Source organism: Petromyzon marinus, chromosome 9, assembly GCF_048934315.1.
Source record: "Petromyzon marinus isolate PM22_M1 ecotype Great Lakes invasive population chromosome 9, UKy_Petmar_22M1.pri1.0, whole genome shotgun sequence".
Classification (NCBI taxonomy): Eukaryota; Metazoa; Chordata; class Hyperoartia; order Petromyzontiformes; family Petromyzontidae; genus Petromyzon; species Petromyzon marinus.
In genome coordinates, this window is record NC_133675.1 from 6,834,558 (window position 1) to 6,854,587 (window position 20,030).

At 45.7% G+C, this 20,030-nt stretch overlaps 1 protein-coding gene across 8 annotated transcripts in view; it reads left to right on the forward strand.

Moving 5' to 3' along the window:
• Positions 1-20,030, forward strand: part of LOC116940626 (transcription factor COE3-like) — a 98,840-nt gene that overhangs the window by 15,456 nt on the left and 63,354 nt on the right. For all 8 annotated transcript variants that reach the window (XM_032950696.2, XM_032950694.2, XM_032950699.2 and 5 more), the window contains exon 6: positions 1,490-1,558. In XM_032950696.2, coding sequence (XP_032806587.1) covers positions 1,490-1,558 — 69 coding nt within the window. The remainder of the gene's footprint in view (positions 1-1,489; positions 1,559-20,030) is intronic.

Sequence of the window (20,030 nt, forward strand, 5' to 3'; positions counted from 1 at the left end):
TTCAAATGAGTAACCTGGTGCGGTTTTGTCTTTGCGTTGTTTCCCCCGGTGTGATGCTGGCCACCTTGTGTTGAGGCTACAGCGAGGATTCTTGCCGCAAGAGTCTGTTAATGCTATAGCGAGTATCTTTGTCATTGTATTTTAGTACAGAAGTGAAAAAAAAGATTGAAACAATATATTGGTGATACGGTATTCAATTATATTTCTTTAAAAAAAATCGTTTAGCTAGTTTTTTTTTATAATCATTGGTCTCTGGCAAGGTACAGTAGTACATTACTCTGAATAATTTCCGCATCATCCGGAAGGTTAGGCACACGCTCTTGGACGTGCGCAGCAACAAAAACACACATTTCTATCAGGGGTGACATTGCTGAGTAGATCCAGCAGGTCTGACTCAGCACATTGTTATCACGGCAACAGAGGAACACAAAGAAATCCACCGCTTCTTTGTTGCTACTTTATTACTTTAAAATCATACGTTTCATTTTAATCGCTTATACACATTTGCGACTTCCAGTAAGACCTGGCTGCACGGGAAGTGAATGACATAGTTTAGAGGCGCGTGGAGAGAAAGGGGGCTCTCGGTGTGACGAATTGCAGCGCATGCACCGAATGGCAACGCGTGCGGATGGAGCTGTCGGCGCAGGGGCAGCAGGAGCGAGCAGCTCAAAGCTCCGAACGGGGGGGGGGGCCTCTGTGCCTTTTTGTAAAATTGCGCGCACCAGAGTTCAGCCGCGCGGCCGAGGAAAATCGACCCAGCCGGCGTCCGCGCTCTGCCTCATGAAGCAGAACGCATGAACACGCGAACACAGCGCCGTACGGCTCACACAGGGCAGCCACGGCGGACACGGTCAAAATCCTGTTCTCAGCTATTGCCTCTTTTTTTCCTCTCTCTCTCTCTCTCCCGCTCTTCTTCCGCGACTGCACGCGGGTTTATGGGGCGCTTAAAGCCACGCGTTATTCTCTGTCTCGTAGAGGTGCACTGGGGCACACCGGAATGCCCCAGTCACTGGCCATGCACCCGCGGGGCGCGTTTCGCGATATCAATCGGCAGTGGCGTGGCAAACTATCGGGGCAAGGAACAAAAAAAGAGAAACATTGCTCTCTTATTTTTGTTTTGTTTAAGCGCGAACGGTAAAGAAAATACATAACAGCAACAGCACGAGAAATAAAAAGGTGAGTTGCAGGGTGGAGTTTTGCGAGGAAAGCGTGAATAAGTGCGTTACGCCGGTGGAGGTGGGGGGGGGGGCTGCAATGCCGACTCGCGTACAACGCTCTGACGGTACGCGTGCCCTGGTGTGTATCTGTGCGCTCGTGGCCATTTGACACGGACGTCCCGGTTTCTTTTTTGTCGAGCACCGAGTGAGAAAAAATTAAAAAAAAATAACCTACATGCTGCACGTCGTCGTCCTCGCTTCGATGTCTCACGCGGTGTCCCCTTTCTCGTTTCGATGTCTCACGCGGTGTCCCCCTTCTCTTGCACCACCAGCCGCTGCTGCGACAAGAAGAGCTGCGGAAACCGAAACGAGACGCCGTCAGATCCGGTGATAATAGACAGGTAAGCGGGTCGCCACCACCTGCTCCGTCAACACTAACCACAAATCTCTGCCTTTGCCCGCCTCTCCCCCCAACCTCCCCCCCCCCCCCAAGGGAGTCACGTTGTGTCGGGAGTTTAGGGGTAGTGATGGGGGGCGTCCCTGGCCCCCGTGAACCTCTCATGCAGTCCCCTAGTCCCGACCCTCCCTGCCCCATCACCACCACCCCCCCAACCCCCCTGGGCTCCTGGTCGCATGCGGCCCCCAGTTGACTTCCTATGTGCAGAGCGAGGTCGCCCGTAATTAGGGATGGGATAATTGCTGGTTTATCTCGGAGGCAGCCGTCTCGCCACTTGCCGTCGTTGAGAGAGCGAGGGGTGTCATTTAGCAATCACGGGGTTGAGGTGGGGGCGCGTGCACGCGCGCGCATTCACCCTTTTTGCGCGCGCGTGCTTTTTACGCACTCGTTTTGTCAATATTAAGCGATGTTCACGCACGATTATGCCGGTCACCCAACTGTGTCATGTGTTATGTATCGCACGGCGTTTGATTGTGAGGTCGTTGATGGTAGGACTTTTTTTTCCCCCCCACTACTATTCGTGTTGTCTTTATTATGATTGTTGTTGTCGTGAACTATTTGTACCGCGAGTACGAAGAGCAAAAAAAGTTCCACATATGAGCAAGGGATGGGCGTTAAATTCCGTGCACTGTACAGACCGGACATTCGGAACCCTTGCGATTCAAATGGACACTCCGGGTCCTCTGTGTGCGTGCGCGTGGAGAAATCCACACGCACCACCGCAGCACTCCCCCCTTCAGTGATCGCTGGACACATAACCAAGACGGAAAGAGAGAGAGAGAGAGATGACTGGACATGTCGCTATCTACCACAAAGCAGTTACCTTCACCTTGTTTTAAAAATGATCTTTGTTGCTGTATAGAATCACTGAGCGGACCCCCCCCCCCCATGTTATAATTGCGCCATACGCTTACAAAACGCAAGAAGATGAAGGTTACGGGCAATTATTTTCAAACTCGCTATTCGCGTAAGATCAAGAATGCCTCCTGCGTTTTCATCATTGTGAATACGGCCAGTCCTAATAACAGATGTTGCTCCTTTAAAAATGCTCTCTGCTGCAGTCCAGCTGGGAGCACGCAGTGATGTCAGAATTCACAGATGGTGATGGTCATACAATAAGCCTGGATTTTGTAGCCAGGGGCCGTAGTGGGGGGGGGGCGTGTTAGGGTGTGAGTACAGCTCAGTATCAATTCCAACGGTCCAACGATGCAGCCGAATCTCACCCCCCCACCCACCCACCCCTCTCTCCCTTGCCCGTGCCATGCCTGGAGGGGAGGGATACGACTGGCGTTAGTGACAACACCCTTTAGACAATAGCGGCTCCTGGAGTCGGGCGGAGTTGAATTCGGTGGTGGGTGTGGTCGATCGGAAGAGCCCCGGCACTTGCTTGGGGGAGGGAAGGGGGGGGGCTTCCAGCTGCCGTGTGTCTGTGCCGCGCTTGAGAAGCGGCGCTTCTGTGCGCTCGCGCGCGTTGTGGCGTAGCGGCGGTCGCAGTGGTTGGCGCGCTGCGCTACAAACACGGCCACCCGAGTTCGATTCACGCTCACGGCCAACACAGAGTGACGATTTACCTGAATCGGTCATGGGCCTCCCCTCTGTCGTCTCAACCTCAAATGATGTGTAATCATCGCCACTCGGGAGAGAAACGGTGGCCGGGCGTGATGTTGGTCACCCACCTTCTTGTGTGTGCGCAGAGCCTTCATCCGTGCTCGCTAACAGCACTTGTCCTAAAAGTATGCTTACACTATAAAGGGGAGTCTTTGTGCGTGTGTACGCGGTTGTTGTTGGCTTTAACCAAACTTTGCATAGAATACACGAAACAACGCTGTGGATGTGTGCGTTTTCAATTGTATGTAAGGTAATACACCATTTATTCTAAACTATTTGCACAAGTTACTCTTGATGGCAGGTACAGCTTACTTTTCCAGGTTAGAAGGAACCCATTTCTACTAATCGATAGAGACACAGGTGAACAAAATTTGTCAAAAGCTAAACAAATCTTTCTCCACGTTATAAAATAGCAAAAGGCTGGGGTAAGGATGCATCAACGATTTGGCAAAACATTGGCCGGCATGCTCTCAGCAGGATTTGCTTAGTCCATGGCAAATATTTTCACGTAAAAGCTTCTGTAGTTTTTTGAGACGGGGCGAATACTAGAGCTTTAAAATCAAATCTCTGTGAGTCTGTGACTGTTCCGTGCGAGGCCCTTTTGCCTTTTTGCCAAGTGTGTTCTTTACTTCCATTGCCAGAGTTCGCATGAAACAAACACATACTACGTTATCATCATCGCAGTAAAACTCAGACTCTTGAGGACACTTGGGGAACGGCGGTTGCCCATCGTTGGATTGGTCAGCGGTATCTGAAATCGCCTAATTAAGAATGAACAACTCCTAATTGGGAAAATCAGGACTTCCAAAGAGTAACAAAAGATTCCTTGTGACGGGAGTCTCGGCAGGGGATGGTTAAACGGTCAACCCCTGCCGCGCCCTGCCCTCCTCCATCCCCAACTGCTGACACGCGCACGCACACACTCACACATGCACGCACCAGTGTTGATTGATGTCCATGTCAAGCGGTGCCACCTACACCGCACCTCACCACATGCTAAACTCATTTCCGGGCTAAAGGGATACTGCATGCACTCTAGCCAGAGCTGCCTGCCTCGGTGTGTCAGTTGAAATTGACTGGACGCTTTGCAGAGCTGACCAGTGAAGGCCATAGCTGCATTGCTTAGCACTTTACTATTTTGTTTGAATTGTATTGTTTCGCTCTTGGCTTAAATGCACTCGCGTGCACGATGATTGGATGGTATTCTTATCCGTAAGGAGAGATAAAAAAGAGTGAATGTATTAACCGAAAAAGCTAACTTTCAATCCTACATTTTAAATATATATTTTTAATTTTACATTTAACTTCGTGAAAATCGACTTCTCGTAATTGCAATATTATCTCAGCTTTGAGAAACAGAGACACGAAATATTATTGTCACGTTATATTTTTTTCTCAAGTTGAGAAAATAGTCTGCGAGGGGGGGTCAAGAGAGAGGTTGCCATAAATAAAAGGTAAACGGAAAAACAACAAGCGCCGTGATTGGCCCCTCGTGACATCACTGTCAGGGGGGTTGGTGGGCCACAATGTCTGGTGCTCCCCAGAAAAAAATTCCACGTGCCCACTATATAAAGTATCTCCTTAAGGCTCGCAATTGGAGCGTGACCAAAGGCGTCTGCTAGGAAGCGATTTTTCACCGAGCCTTGGAAATTAATCTTTAGTTTTTACCCCCCACTAACCAACTTTCTTTTTTCTTCCATGTCTCTTGGGTGCAGGGGTGGGGTGTGTGGGGCCCGTGTTGAATAGGTGGATTGTAGTTTGGCCTAGAAGGAAGGTGGCCAGCAGGCAGGGTTTACGCCACGGTGGATGACGTGATCTGGCACGTACGCGTGTGGGGCGAGCGGAGCTGATTTGTTCTGTCCAGCGCCGATAGTAAGGGATTGGGTTTCAGCGGCACATGATAGCGTGGTAAGACCCGCGACACATTGCACGTGTACAGTACGGGCACATGCGCTTCTCTGTACATCTGTGAAATCCGCGTTTGGCACGACTGTCACGCGCCCCGACGTGCACGGCTGCGCCAACGCGTGCACTTGGAACCTTTGCACGCCGCGTGTGGCGACGCCGCGTGTGGTTACGGCAACACGGGTGAGGAGGGACAGTGGGACATCATGAATGCCTCTTTGCAATATACAGTGTGGATGCCAATTTTAAAATTGTAAAATTTTCCTCCCCTGTCCAATTTGGGTGAACGGTAATTTGCATTTAAACTCAGTGGAGGGGGCATTGACACTCGCGACGTGGACCCCCATAGCTAACTCTGATATTTAGAATGTGTCGATTCATTACTTTATTTGTTTTGATCTTTGCATTTTGCCTGCGTGACCTTCTTTTTCATCACGTCATCCCTCTGTCTCCATTTTTTTAAGTTGTGGTCTGCCTGAACAAGCATTTCTGCCTTCTTTTGACATCCCAGTTGCCTCCTGTGGCGTGAGGACCCTTAAACGGATGTTTTTTTTCTTGACGGCAGGCAGAGGCTATTGATTCATTTGGTGATTTACAGAGAGCATCAGACGTTCGGCAGACAAGGAGGGCTTCCTTTATAGCAGCACATGGAAGAAGCGGGGGGAAAAAAGTCATGGAAAATTCTGCAGAACTTCCGTTGCTTTTGTGCGGGGGGCGGGGGGGGCATCTGTTTTTTTCATTTTAACATGGAATGATAAGAAAAATGGAAAAGGCAACGTATTTCTGCTGCTGAAGCACATTGTGCATTAAATATGCGTAATATAGGCTTCAAGCGGACAGCATTTTTATGCGGGGAATGCGATGATCGCAAAGAAATAAAATTAAATGAAACCGTTTCCCTCCGAAAGGAGATTTCATTTATTTAAAATCAATTAAATTAAATCACATAAAACTATGTTTTAAACATTTAGAGCAAAACAACGGTGCCATGTATTATTTAATTTACATACACAGTATCAATTATTAAGGGATCTCTCCTTTGCCGAATGTAGTTATTTAAAAAGAAATAAAAAATTGCCCTGTTTAATGGTTCTTTTGAAATCCAGTGTGAAATTACACGCATCTCGATAGGCAATGCATCAGGCTAATGCAAGCATACAAAACACTTAGCAATAGTGGTCTTTCCTAATGTAAATATACTATGCATATGAAAACAATATTATCTAAAAAATATGTTGTAGTGGAATTGTGTTATTTAGTTATTTTTAAATCAAACTCATACCTACAAGATTCCGTACCAAATTAAGCATTGTATGCACACTAGGCATAAAACATCTAGGTGGAAAAAAATATTGAATAATTTTGACTACATTCACGTGCAATATATGTGTAACGTTACGTGGGTGTTGCATAAATATGCATTAGAGATCACCTTTTTTCCCTTCCTATTATTAAAAGTGTAAGAAATGCATTCTAATGGGCTTCATATGAGGCCCCTGCTTTGGGAAGTGCAGCCAATTCCTTGATGAGTGTCGCTCTTGCGGCAAGGATAGCCTCTTGTCGCTCGTCCTGGCGATGCAACTGGAAATGTGTGGGTGCTGCAGTGGTGCCTGTCGAGATGTTTTTTTTGTGGTGGTGATGTGTATTTGGAGATGTTTTGGTGCTGCTGTGCTGCCTGTCGAGATGTTTTTGGTGGTGGTGGTGGTGGTGTGTATTTGTAGATGTTTTGGTGGTGGTTTTGTGTATTTTGAGATGTTTTGGTGCTGCTGTGGCATATGTAGAGAGGTGGTGTGGTGTATTTGGAGATGTCTCTGTGCCGGTTGGGTTTAGTGCCGTAGCGTGGTTGGAATGTGCCCTTGTGCAAGGAATGAAATGGGACCCCCTGTCCGTATTTCCACCTCTGTTGCCTGGCGCCGGGCCCCTCTAGCTTGGGAGTCCCAATGCAGCTGCGTGGCCTGCACACTCAATAGCTACATCACTGGGTGGGGTATATTCGGAGGCGTCTTGGTACGGGAGTGGTGCCACGTCTCTTGGCTATGCATTGGGAGTGCTGGGGGGTTTGGTGAAGCCATATGGTGTGCGTGGAAGCATGGTGCCACATTTGTTGATGGTGCGGTGCCTTTAGTGGAGCCGTGATGCGCGCGCGCGCGCGTGTGATCGTGGCGCCGCACGCGTTGGTCCTAGGCGTTGGCAGTGCGGTGCGTTTGGTGGCGCCGTGGTGTGCGTGTGAGTGCTGTCACGTAGGGTTGGTTTACAATGCACCACCCTGCGCTCGTGTGGGCCACAGTTGGGCGAGGTGGTCGCTCGTTAGATTGGCCACTTCTCCGGGCTCGACGCCACCTGCTCCCTTCACGTAATTACCCCCCCCCCCCCCCAGCACTCCTGCCCCCCAACAAAATCCGTGGACTCAGCTCCGCCTGCCATTTACCCGAATGGCCAAATTAACCCGCGTTATTTTATTATTGGCGGTGTGTTGCCGCTTTATTTATTTAATTTGCTTTTGCCGAGGCCCTCTCAACCAAATTCAAGGTCCACTGCATGCCTGTTTCCATAGCGCCGGTGCACTGGCACACAACACAAAAATCATTATTTTTCAAAGGACACGTAACAATTTGTTGTTTTGGCACGTTTGCGTCTCTCAGCACTTGGCGCTGTAGAAATTGTAAGCTTTCGCTGTGAATTCTGGTATTATTACAATGGCTTTGTCTTTTTGGCTCGGATTGCCCATTATAAATTTACTTCATTACAGTGTGCAATAATTTTAGCGCAAACGTGCAGAACCCTGACAAGGGTACTTTGTTATTATTAAGATAAATGATTGGAGTGTCACCGAAACAGTTGTTCTCAAGATCCTTCCCGCCCCCCCTAACAGCCCCAACTCCCCCCCCCCACCTCCCTGTTTCCTCCGTGCCCCCCCCCACTGCACCCCCCCTCCCGCACTCTTTCCTCATAATGTTTTACCGCCTTTTTCCAACCACTACATGCAGTTTTAATTTGAGATTTTTTTCGTTGTGTTTTTTTCTCTTCTTCTTCTTCTCCTCTCTGGGAGCCAGATCCAGCAATAAAATATAAAAAACACATGCGGTGGGATTTCGCCGTTTCGGCTTGGCCAAAAAAAAAATCTGTGCGCGTCGTTCTTTCCTCCACCCATTTTCTGTGCGACTGAGATTTATTGTTGTAGCTACACTTGTTTCATATTAGAGAATTATGCACCCCCGCCTCTAAATGGGATCAATATGTCTCAGTTCAGATCCTCTGCCCCCCCAGAGTGGCCCAGGCACTGCTGTTCCTCTTGCCGGATATCTTGTGTGTGTTTTGTGTTGGTATGAGCATGTTTACAATTATGTGTGCGGGCCATATGTGCACGGAATCCAGTGCCATTTAACGGTGCTTTGCCAAATACGTAGCAATGGACCATGCTTAAGAGGGTCTCAATATGTACATGTTATTTTAAGCTGTGGAATTAATAAAACATTTTAAAGTCATTTACTGAACAAATACTGTAATAAAGATGCATTTCCAAATGAAATTCAACAATACGCAGCATTTTGCACTTTTTATTTCTTTTAAAAAAACATTAATCTTTTAAAATTAATTTCTTATCGAGATTGCCACACGTACAATAAGTGCCTTTGGTCTATTGATGTAGACACTCTCTGCAGGTGACGTGAAAGATATTTTATCAACACGGGAGCGGCCGGCAAAGCGACCTAATAAGTTTTGCCACCGGCCTGCCTGCTTGTGCCCAGAGTAAGCTGTAGCGAGAGGCGCGGTGAGTGAGCGTGCGGACCCACGATCCGTCGCGCGGTAAGTGCTTGTTTAGACGGGAATTACCCTCATAAATAATCGGTGCAGTTCACGAGCGTGTGTGCGCGTGAGAGCGAGCGAGAGAGAGAGAGCGAGCGAGAGAGCGAGCGAGGGCGGAGTGAGCACACACACAACGCGGTGGTGGCGGCGGCGGCTGTTGGTGGTGGTGGTGGTGGCGATGTGCTTGCTCACGCGACAACTCTGTCGCGTCGGTGGCAGGGTCCCGGGGCAGCGACGGTCACGTAAAATTACGAGCGAGTCCCGGGGTGTGTATTTCACCTGTCGGGGCCGGCGGTGGCCTCCCCTGCCGTAATGATGACACTCCGCCAAAGTCGGCGGATATAATTGGGCACTCCATTAAAATTCGTGCGTGTTTATTTTGTTGCTTTTTCGTGTTATCTCGTTTTTTTGTGTTTAAATAGGGTCATTTACAGATTTATTAAAAAGCCGAAAATGAAAAACACCACATGCTTCTAACTATATTTTCTTTGATTTTTATTGTCATTCATTTGTAGTTTGATCAATGTAATAATAACATCTAAGATATATTTCCATTCCCCTGTAGGCTTTTGATCTCTGCTTTTACCATTGCATATAGCACACTGCTTTTGTACACATTAAGGTGGCCTGATAGATGCACAAATGCCAGTTGTTTAGTAAACATACTCCGTCCAGCCGATCAAACCTTTGTTTTCAAATCTCAATCCCAGGTCTCATTAGATGTCTATATTTATCCCTCCCACAAACATGCAGAGGCTTGCTCGTACAAACACACACACACACCAACGAGATGTTATAGTGGTGTGAGTCCCAGTCGATTGCCAACTTATTAAGCTGAAAGCCAAATTACCATACAATTCCCTCACCATCAATTCTTTCTCCTCTATTTCTCTCCGGCTTTGATTAGAGAACTCATTTGCTTAAACCGTGGTCACAATGCCCTTACATCACTTTTCTCCATTGTGCTCCACGCTTTGTTAGGCCAGCCCTCTATTGTAGGTGTGCATCCAAATACATGCAACAGCGCTTGCACATTTAGCCTTGCTCGCTCACTCGTTTCCCCTCTGTATCTTGCTCGCTCGCCCGTTCGCCCGTGCTCACTGTGTGTGTGCGTGTCTCTCTCGCTCTCTCCCTCTCTCACGCTCGCGCTCTCTTGCATGCCGCTGACTTGATTAGTGGGAATCCCAGTTGTTTTGTAAACTCATTAGGCTGAGCCTCCACCTCCATCAATCACACAGCCGCGAGGTGGCAGGGTCCTCGGTAGGTGCGCCGCGACCGTGGAAATGCTTTTATTGTCGCTTGTAGGCGAGCGCTCGACCCCATTACGCTCTCCCGCGGGTCTCGGGTCAAAAGTTAACACCTAGCATTTAGTGGCAGGCCGAGGGTGCCTTCTGGACAGTGCCACACGCACACAGCACGCGCGTTCACGCGCGCACGTGGAGGTCGGTGTGTGTGCGCGCGTGCGTGTGCGCGTGTGTGCGCATCAGGCGCAATGAGCTCCGGAACGTGGATAGCAGTGCCCGCGGTCACTTTGACGGCGATAGAGCTTATGGAAACATGCAGGTGTGTGTACCCTCACCTTGTCAGTTTATACTATTAACATCGTCCTACTTTTCACCTATTGCAGGATCGGGCGAGATGGTAACGGTTTGGGAAGGCCTTCATGCAGCAGTAGATCGATCATGGCCGTTGCTGATGATGAATTGTTTTAAATTTGCGTATGGATTTAAAGGTTCGTTTTTTCGTTACTATGTTTAATTCTGATTGTTCTGGAATTGCCCTTTCAACATTTCCACCTATTTATTCTTCCGCCGCATTTTATATTTGCGTGCCTTTTGTAACCCAGATCTCCAAAGACAACGAGACTCTTAGTCCTCAACTAGGCTCGATCAGAAATAAACTCTCCGTCCGTTTTTAATTCGAAAACCAAAAAAAAGAGGATGCAAAATGCAGTAAAATAAAATACGCGCACAAACCATTTCGAATTTTATCCGTCGTCTTCCCCGTTTCGTGAAACGCTCACCGAGCGTACTATATTCTTGCAGTTTGGTTAAACTTGACGACAGTGCTTGCGTGCGATCGTAGAGCGAGTTGCAAAGGTGTGCTGCGCAGAAAATAATGGTAACTGTAGACAGAAGTTGTGGTCTAGCTCCTTGTGTGTGTCTTCGTTGAGTCCTGGCATTACTTAATCCCTCATGAGAGAATTCCCAAGCCGCTCACTCCAGCCATGCCTGTTTATTTATCTCTGCGACCCACAGATCTGAGTTAGCGTGAGGCCATTCTGATCTAATGAGCAGCAGACACTAGAGGCTTGTTGGTGGTGAGGTTACTTATGGGGCTGGTAGCCTCCAGGCTGTTGTTGGGACTGAAGGGGTCTGACCCCACTTACCTCAGTGCTATGGGAAAATGCTGTGGATTGGCTCTCGCTTCAAATATTTAATATACTGTAATCCACACACTAAGGACCTCCAAAATGCTACCAAATTGGAATGAGATTCAGTATTTTTTCTTTGTTTGAGCTGATATAATGCGTAATAACATTAATTACATCAACGAGCCAAAACAATAGCTGCTAAACTCTATTCTACATTTCTTTCCATCAGTCATCATATTTCATGTCACCGTCATGGAACAATATGGTACAGTTGACATGCACTTACAAAAGTAGTAGGCTGTTTTACATGTTTTTTGGGGGAGGAAATTCACTGAAATGGGCATGGAGCCATTAATAATTTGAGGTGCTGGTGGCACGGGTGGACTTTCCACACACACACACACACCTTCATGCCACGTTCATACACGGAGAATGATTGACAGCACAAATGGACGCAGCCGCCCGAGGATCCAAAATCACAAGTGAGCGCCCTGTCCCGTTGGCCGGCTATTTATTTACAGCACACTGCTCCTCCCACCTTGGGAATCTGCGTTTCCCCTGAGCACAGTTTGCCTGGGATGTTTTGGGTTGGATGAGAAGGTGGGGTTTCGGGCAGCGGAGGGGGCTGTGGAGGAACGGAGGAGAGGAAGGGGGCAGGGTGGTTGGGTGACTAACGGTGGGGGGGGGGGGGGTGCTTTTGAGCAAGACGTGATAAGGGAGTCGGCTAAGGAGCATTTCCGACACTTTGATCAGGCGTTGTTGCTCTTTTCTGCTCAAGCGGTGGACTGGAGATTGTCCAAACGGTAGCGGCACACGGGCTTATCTGGGCATTCATACGCGCATGCGATTGAGTGACTGACAGATGTCTATTGACCTTCAAATGTGGCGAATAATGCCTACCTATGAATTGGTGCTAATCGCATGAGAGCCATATACAATTGCATCTGAATACATTAAATTTGTGTGACAGCTTTTATTCAGTGGCAATATTTTTTTTGTATTTGGACTTCCAATACCTTTGCAAACACAGTAGCGCATGTTCTATTTTTTTCATAGTCTCATAAAGTTTGAATGAGAGAATCAATCATGTACATGTCTGAGATTTTTGAAACACGCATAAACAGCACACTGCACACCTGCATGTGTGTGTAGTATACAACAGAGCAAGGAGATTGATTCCTGCAAGAATAATAGTGGACGTATACAATTCCACCATGGAAAATCCATGGCAGAATTCATGATTCTTTTGTGGACCAACAATCATGGTAAAACATCTCTGATTGGAACAAGGGTTCTGCCATAGAAAATTCGTGCAGCGTAATGAAATGTAATTGCAATTATTTAGCGAATCTAACTGAACATTTGCATTTATTGATAATTATTCGCATTTATTGAGCGATTTGATACTGAAACAGCATCTCAAAGTGCTCAGCTAAGCTTTGGCTATTGCAGAGCTTAGTGAAGCATTGTTCATTCCAGTCAGCCAAAATGTCAGTTCTGGCCAATTGCAGACAGTCAGTATCACTATTGAAATAAAGTAAACTAAACAATTTTTATCTTACCAGGTAAGGCGCACTGAGCTATATAGCTCTTTTTCAGAAGCCACCTGGCTACAATTGATAACTCAACGAAGCGGCTTATCGTGTGGAAATGTATAGCAGCCAAATATTTCAAACGCATGTTTCTAAATGTGGAGGAAAAACCGGAGGACCCGGAAAAAAATCCATGTGACCACGGGGAGAACATGAAAACTCCAAATGTACAGGCGTCAGGGTCGGGATGGAAGCCACAACCTCCTGTATACCCGGCATTTCTGGTGCTGAGTGCGTGGAATTGGCCCAATACCATAGTGATGCCAACACGGTATTCAAACCAAAAGGGAAGGCCCATTGTGCCTCCATGGCCTCGTAGAGGACGACCTGAACACGGTTCTTCCTAACACATATGCGCTGCTGGGATGCGTGAATCATCTACGTGTGCTAGCTACGGCTATACACATAGCTGTCCTGTGTACATGCTAGGCTATAGCCAATGCTACATACGCACTTTACTGCCCTTTGTATATGCTAGGCCATAGCCAAAGCTATGTATATATAATAGCTGCCCCGTGTACAGCTAGGCTATAGCCAAGATCACATATGCACATAGCTACCCCTTGTATATTCTATGCTCCCTTATGATTTGATGATTATGTTAGGAATTGTATTGGATTTCAAGAATGTCTTCACAATGCCAGATTTCAAATAGTGAGAATCTGCCAGCTCTAATAGACAGCATCTAATGTTTTCAAATAAAATATACTGAGGGGTTTTCTAGATGTATATCTAAAACAGTGCATACCTTTAAGCCAGGAAGTAGTCATTGGGATGGGCTACCGATAATTAAGACAGCAGATGTGGGCACTGGCCACTAAATGAAATTTGGTCATCAATCACTCGTCTCTCCTACTCCTCGTAAAAGGACGCAGGGACAGATAAACAAAGGGGAGCGGAAAGACAGACAATGCATTGACTGGACAGGGGTGTGCAGATGTGCAATCTGGACGTGCTCAGAAAGCGCACAGATGGGCTGGAATAAAAAGAAAACCAATTCATATAGAGTGCATCCATTTGATCTCATCTTCGCATAATTTACACGTTTCTCTTTCGCCAACTAATATTGAACGAAGCCGCTAAAGATGACATTTAATATTCATCGCTCAAATCTACGTGGAAACGTGAAACGTTAATTTGAACCCGTCATTACGAGGCTAATTTCAAATGGAATAACAGTTCTAATTTGCATGCGAAATATTGCAGGGGAATCATCACTAATGTGCGAAATTAAGTAGCTTCAGAAGGTTTCGTGTGGGCTCTGCCATTGTCTGCCAAGTCGAGGCATCTGCCCCAAAGCTGAAAACGAATTGAAATGAGATATGAGCTCAAGGGCCTCTATTCCACTCTGCCAGGAGGGCTTGGGTTTAGGTTGCGGCCTTCCCGACAGAGATATTCCTAATGTTCACGCCCACCCCCCCACACACACACTTCTCTATTATCAGTCCCCTGACAATTCGGCCTTATCTGATGCTTGATTTCCTGACCAGAAGCACATGGTGGCTTCTGAGGGTGTTGCGCTTTGTGTTTACGAGCAACGGAAGCTGCCCTTTGTTTCTTTAAATACCAAAGTAATTGTGCGTCATTTTCTTTCACTTTTCGGTTTCCTGATTATTCTTCCTTTGTTCGACCCCATTTTAGTTCGTGTAATATTTTCGGTTTTACGTTGATGCTGAGAATAGATCGTGACCTTAAGAGAACCGGATTGTGCGAGGGTGGTGCTTCCCACGCCAGAGCAGCGGCAGGTTTTAGGTCTACCTACTGCCAAGCCTGGCGCTATCCGATGTTGTGGGTGCGTGTATTTGGTATACCCTGCGATAGTTTCCGCATTGCTACGTGTACAGTGGGTTGCTCGAATTTCCCAAGCCCGTGGTTGCTCAGATTTCTTTAAATTTGCAGCGGAAATGGAAATTGGGCTACCCCACCTCAGGAATTTTTTTTTTAAACAGTCTAAACACACAGACCTTCGTTCCAGTGTTTTCAATGCATTTGGACTGAGTGAAGTTTGGAAGAGCTGCATACTTTTCTTTCATAATGGGGAATGGTTGGCAATTTAATGATGGAACTGGCTTACTGAGATATGTAAAAACAAGATACAAATTAAAAAAAGTCAATGTCTGTGGCTGGATTCAACTTGATATGCTTCTCTCATGCCTAAACATGAAGTCAATTTAGTTCATTGTGCACTTTCACATTTTGGATAACGTGTGTTTTTTTATGATTTCAGTACACCCAGTAAATTTCTCTATTGCATATAACAGTACATACACACGTACAGTCTATTTGCCAATCCACTGCTGGATGATGGCATCACCACGCTGTGTTGGGGTCATGGGAACTTTTTGACCATACTTCAGCAATCTGTTCATTTGGTGAAAATGGGGAGCATAGAAGTACTGTAGAATAATGTATTTTGCTGCATTGTCATTTGCTGCTCATCGCTTAGGCCCACCACAGCATATACCACCTGCCGTCGACGTTGGTGATTGCCCATCCAAGCACAATCCAGTATTAAGCACTGCTTAGCTTCCTAGATCTTGACAGTATCGGATGGATAGTACATTCCTAAATGAGTTGATGGTGTACACGTTGACATTAACTGTATAGTGGTTACTGTCAAACATTTGTTTATTCAACAGCAGCCGCAGTGAAATGTAGTAATTGTTAGCGGTACTGCAGAGGAGAAGTTTAACAGACGAAAGCTAGATTTTGATTTAAAGCTTTCGTGACTGCAGGGATTCATATTCTTGGTTCTTTCGGTAAAGTCACGTAGAAGGGAAACAATGAAATAAGATTTACCATGGAAGTCGAAAAAGATGGCAAGCTACCTTTTTTGGATGTCCTAATAAAAAAGAGACCTGATGGTTCAATGAGCCACTCTGTCTACAGGAAAGCTACACATACGGATGCTTACCTGAAACCGGATTCCCACCACCATTCATCCCAGAAGAATTCCCTCATCAAGACTCTGCACCATAGAGCCCAATGCATATCCGACCAGGAACATATAGACAGTGAACTAAGCACGTACACCAAGCTCTTAAGGCTAATGGTCATTCGACTACACAATCCGCAAAGCTATCACTCCAACCATGAAGAAGGACCCTCTTGAGGAGCCTTTCAAAACCATCACATTACCCTACATTGCAGGGATCACAAAAAAGATCTCCAAAATCTTCAATAAACACAATATCCAGGTCCGATTCAACACATTACATAAAATCCGTGATCTGGTTCCGTCTGTAAAATATGTGATTCCGGACATACAGTACCCTGGCGTCTATAAACTAAGTTGCCTCTGTGGTAGTAGTTACATTGGAGAAACCAAACGACATGTCTCGGACCGCATTCGTGAACACAAAGCAGACCTTAAACACGGTAGGACCAACACCTCAGCCGTGGCAGATCACTGTTATAATTCAGTAGGTTCACATGACATTGACTTCTCCAAGACAGGTTCTTTGCAAACCATTTGGCTACCATGAGAGATTCGTTCATGAGGCTATCCACATATACAAACACAGAGACAATTTCAACCAAGAAGATGGATTCTTCTTCTTTGGTTCTTTCGGTAAAGTCACGTAGAATCAGAATAATATAATAAAATAACACAATAAAATTCTCACGACGTTTCGGCCACAACGCAAGCGGCCGTATTCACGTTGTGGCCGAAACGTCGTGAGGATTTTATTGTGTTATTTTATTATTTTATTCTCATTCTACGTGACTTTACCGAAAGAACCAAAGAAGATGAATCCTTGCAGTCACGAAAGCTTTAAATCGAAATTTAAGATGGATTCTGGCTTAGCAATCATTGGAAGGATTTCATAAACCATTTAGGGTCTTAATTGATTGATCACGCTTAAGGTGTCTTTCAGACCGCATCCATTATTTTTCGTCTCCCCCCTCCTCTTTTCCGAACATAGATGGACTCGTCCATCTGAACAAACTGTCAAATCTCTCTCCGTGGTGCTAACGTTAAAAATAACCGCCACTTTTTCAAAATTTCTTGTTGTGGTTTTCACACCTGATGATGATTGCTTGTGTTGAGGTCGAAACGTCGTGATAATTTTATTGTTTTATATATTTTATTATTATTTTATTGTTTCCCTTCTACGTGAATTTACCGAAAGAACCAAGAATATAGACGAAGCTAGCTCCGTATGAAGCTCAGCCGGACGGACACTGCGCACGCGTTTATTTTTGCTGTAGAATCCAAAGGGATGTTTTGTGCAAAAGCAATCGCAGGGTTTGAAATGGCCTTGTGGGTAGTGCGCGTCTGGACACGCCCGACCGCCTTTGGCCACGATGGTTTCATAAACACTGGGGGTGGAGGTGGCTCGCCACAGTTGATTCCAGCACCAAGCATTTGTTGACAGAAGTTTTTTTTTTATTGCGGGTCTCGATCAACGTACGGCAACGCGCCTCGCTAGCGTTAACTCGATGGATTTTTGTTGTTGTTTTCCCTCTCTCTCTCTCCGTGAGACAGAGCAGGCGGCAGTTGGGCTTGCCCTGTCTGTCCATCCGCCGTCATCAAGGTTTCCTTGGTCACAGCTGCTTTTCGTGGCCTATAATTTTCTGTCTACCCATCCTGCACCACCTCCCCCACCTCTTCCCTCTCCACCGCCACCACCACTAACCCCCTTCACCCTGCTTCTTCCTGCCTCGGCTGCAGATAACAGCAGCGGTAATTGGATTGATTGAGTGATTGCAGCATGCAGTAAACATAATTATCCAAGCGGAGGGATTCACAGTTTGGATTCTACAGCAAAACTAAAGAAGGCCACACCCCCGTATTAGCTTACGTTGTTTATTTAGACAATTTCACATACCTTATCCAGTGCTCTCATGTGAAACAAATATTTATGACATTGCGGTCACGTTTAATGTCAACATTTAAACATTTCAGCCAAAAGTAAAAAATAGAAGGCAATATGTACTATATTTTGTATACAGCATACGCTGTCTAAAGGATGTGTTTATTTTGCCATATTTGCACAAATACAACATTGCTTTCTGTGTCTAAGATATCAATGCCAATCCACCATGAACGTTCTTCATTACACTCGATTTAAATGAAAATCAGCAGAAATAGATATGTTATTGAAGCTTTTCCGTTAGCAAACATGTCAAACAGCTGCATGAACACAATCTGCACATCTTCTCCATTTCCTGTTTTCATATTTTTTTACGACCAATTCTTCGAAATTCTTGCTGGATATAATGGAGTTGAGTGCGCTTTGTGAGCATTCTCTTTACATAAAATGTCTCGTCGCTGTAAGTTCTAGATTGTTAATGTACATTGTATCTACTTGTTACTTGGTTGAATGTTTTGATCCTGTGTGCGTCAGACAGTTATTTAAACATTATTTGAGAGTCAGGATTACGTTGGCTTGCAAATTATAGTTGTGGCTTCGTCTCTCTTTTAATATTTGGCACCACAACTACTGTACTTCTCATGTGTTCGGAGGAAAACTGAGTCAGTGATTTCGGGGAAAGATGAAGCAAGGATTCAACTACATGACTCAAAATGACTCACGAGAAAGTATGGAATGAGTAATGAAGGCATAATTCAGATAAAATATCCGAGTCTTACATTTACCACTTACATGTCATGTTCTTTGACAATGTTAACTTCAATTTTGTGCAGAATACCACGTGTTTATGTGGTCGCCGATGAATTGCAGTGTCATCAAAATGACGAATCTTAAGTGAAAAACACACGGACTGTCGTAAAAAATAATATTGGAAGTAATTTGGAAATTATGGTCGAGTTATTAAACCTGGTTACATTTACACAAAACGAGTTATTTAATGTCAACCTAATTTCCTGGCAGCGTTTTTTGAGGCCCGTATTTCCAGGAATTTTCTTTTTAAAGGACGTGATGGTGTTCACGTCGATGGATGCAGTTGTTATTTATCCTTGTCTAGAACGTGTAGGGCATAGCTTTAAAACTCGAGTGTGTGGTTCCGCTGTGGGCCAGCATCTGCTTACAATCGGATCACTTCCAGTGTCTATCTGGAGGAAAATCTGTTGGTGATGTTTTCTCTGGGTGATAGCTGGGCGGGCAGGCGCGGGGTGGATGGGGTCTGACTGTGGAGATAGAACGCCGATGGAACGCTGGCGCAGGGCGAGGAGAGGAACACAAGTTTGGCCCGCGTTGCGCGTCCCCCAGCTGGAAGTGATTAGTCGTGGTGGCGGTAGTTTTTTCGCTGACGCCAAAAAAGAGACCCGAAAATAAACGCAAACGATTTGAATGACATCATGTGAAATGAACGAGGGGCTAACTGTGAGAACCCACCATGACTGTTTAACCGTAACGCAATCCACAGCCGGAAATCGGCAAACAGAATAAAAAAAATTACGAGAAAATATTTAACATTTATTGCACTATACAGCAATATTTATTGAGCAAAGAATATCACGCTCTATTAATTGAAGTATTGTTCTTAATGAAAGTGACATTTTTCATATTTTAAACTGTGAGACTGCTGCTTTGTGACTGACAAGGTTTATTACAGGGAACATATGCAAGAGAGTTTGAGTGGGGTAATCACTGTAATGATCTATCAAATTAACATTGTATCCAACCTATAATGATATTTTAAAAACCTGCTGATGCTATACATTCTCAAAAATCTAGTTTTCCATACCATAACAAATGTACATTTCTATCTCCCTGTGTTACATATAACAGGACAATATAAAAAAAAATCCAAAACAGAACAGTTTAGTCACTGAAATTGTTTTTTTTCCCAACAGCATTCCTTTCACATAGTGGATGTAAAAATTTTCCATATTAATATATAAAAAAGAACAAAAAATTCCTTGTTGAAAGCTGCACAACTGAACGCATAGAGTTATCTATTTATTTATTTTCACGTGGGAAGGATAGCAGGTTGAAGAATTGTCCGTTACAGGCCCTGTAACCAGCAGGGCCCTGAGCAATGATGGCAGAAGGCGATCAGGTTTCTGGGCACGTAATGTGCGGCAGAAGTTTTTGGGCTCGAGGGGAGGATTGTGGGGCAGGCTTGTGGTGGGGAGGGGGGGGAGAAGCGAGGAGAGAGGAGGAGGAAGAGGAGAAGGGGTGGAGGGGTGGGAGGGTGCGACTTTTTTGGGGCCCATCAAG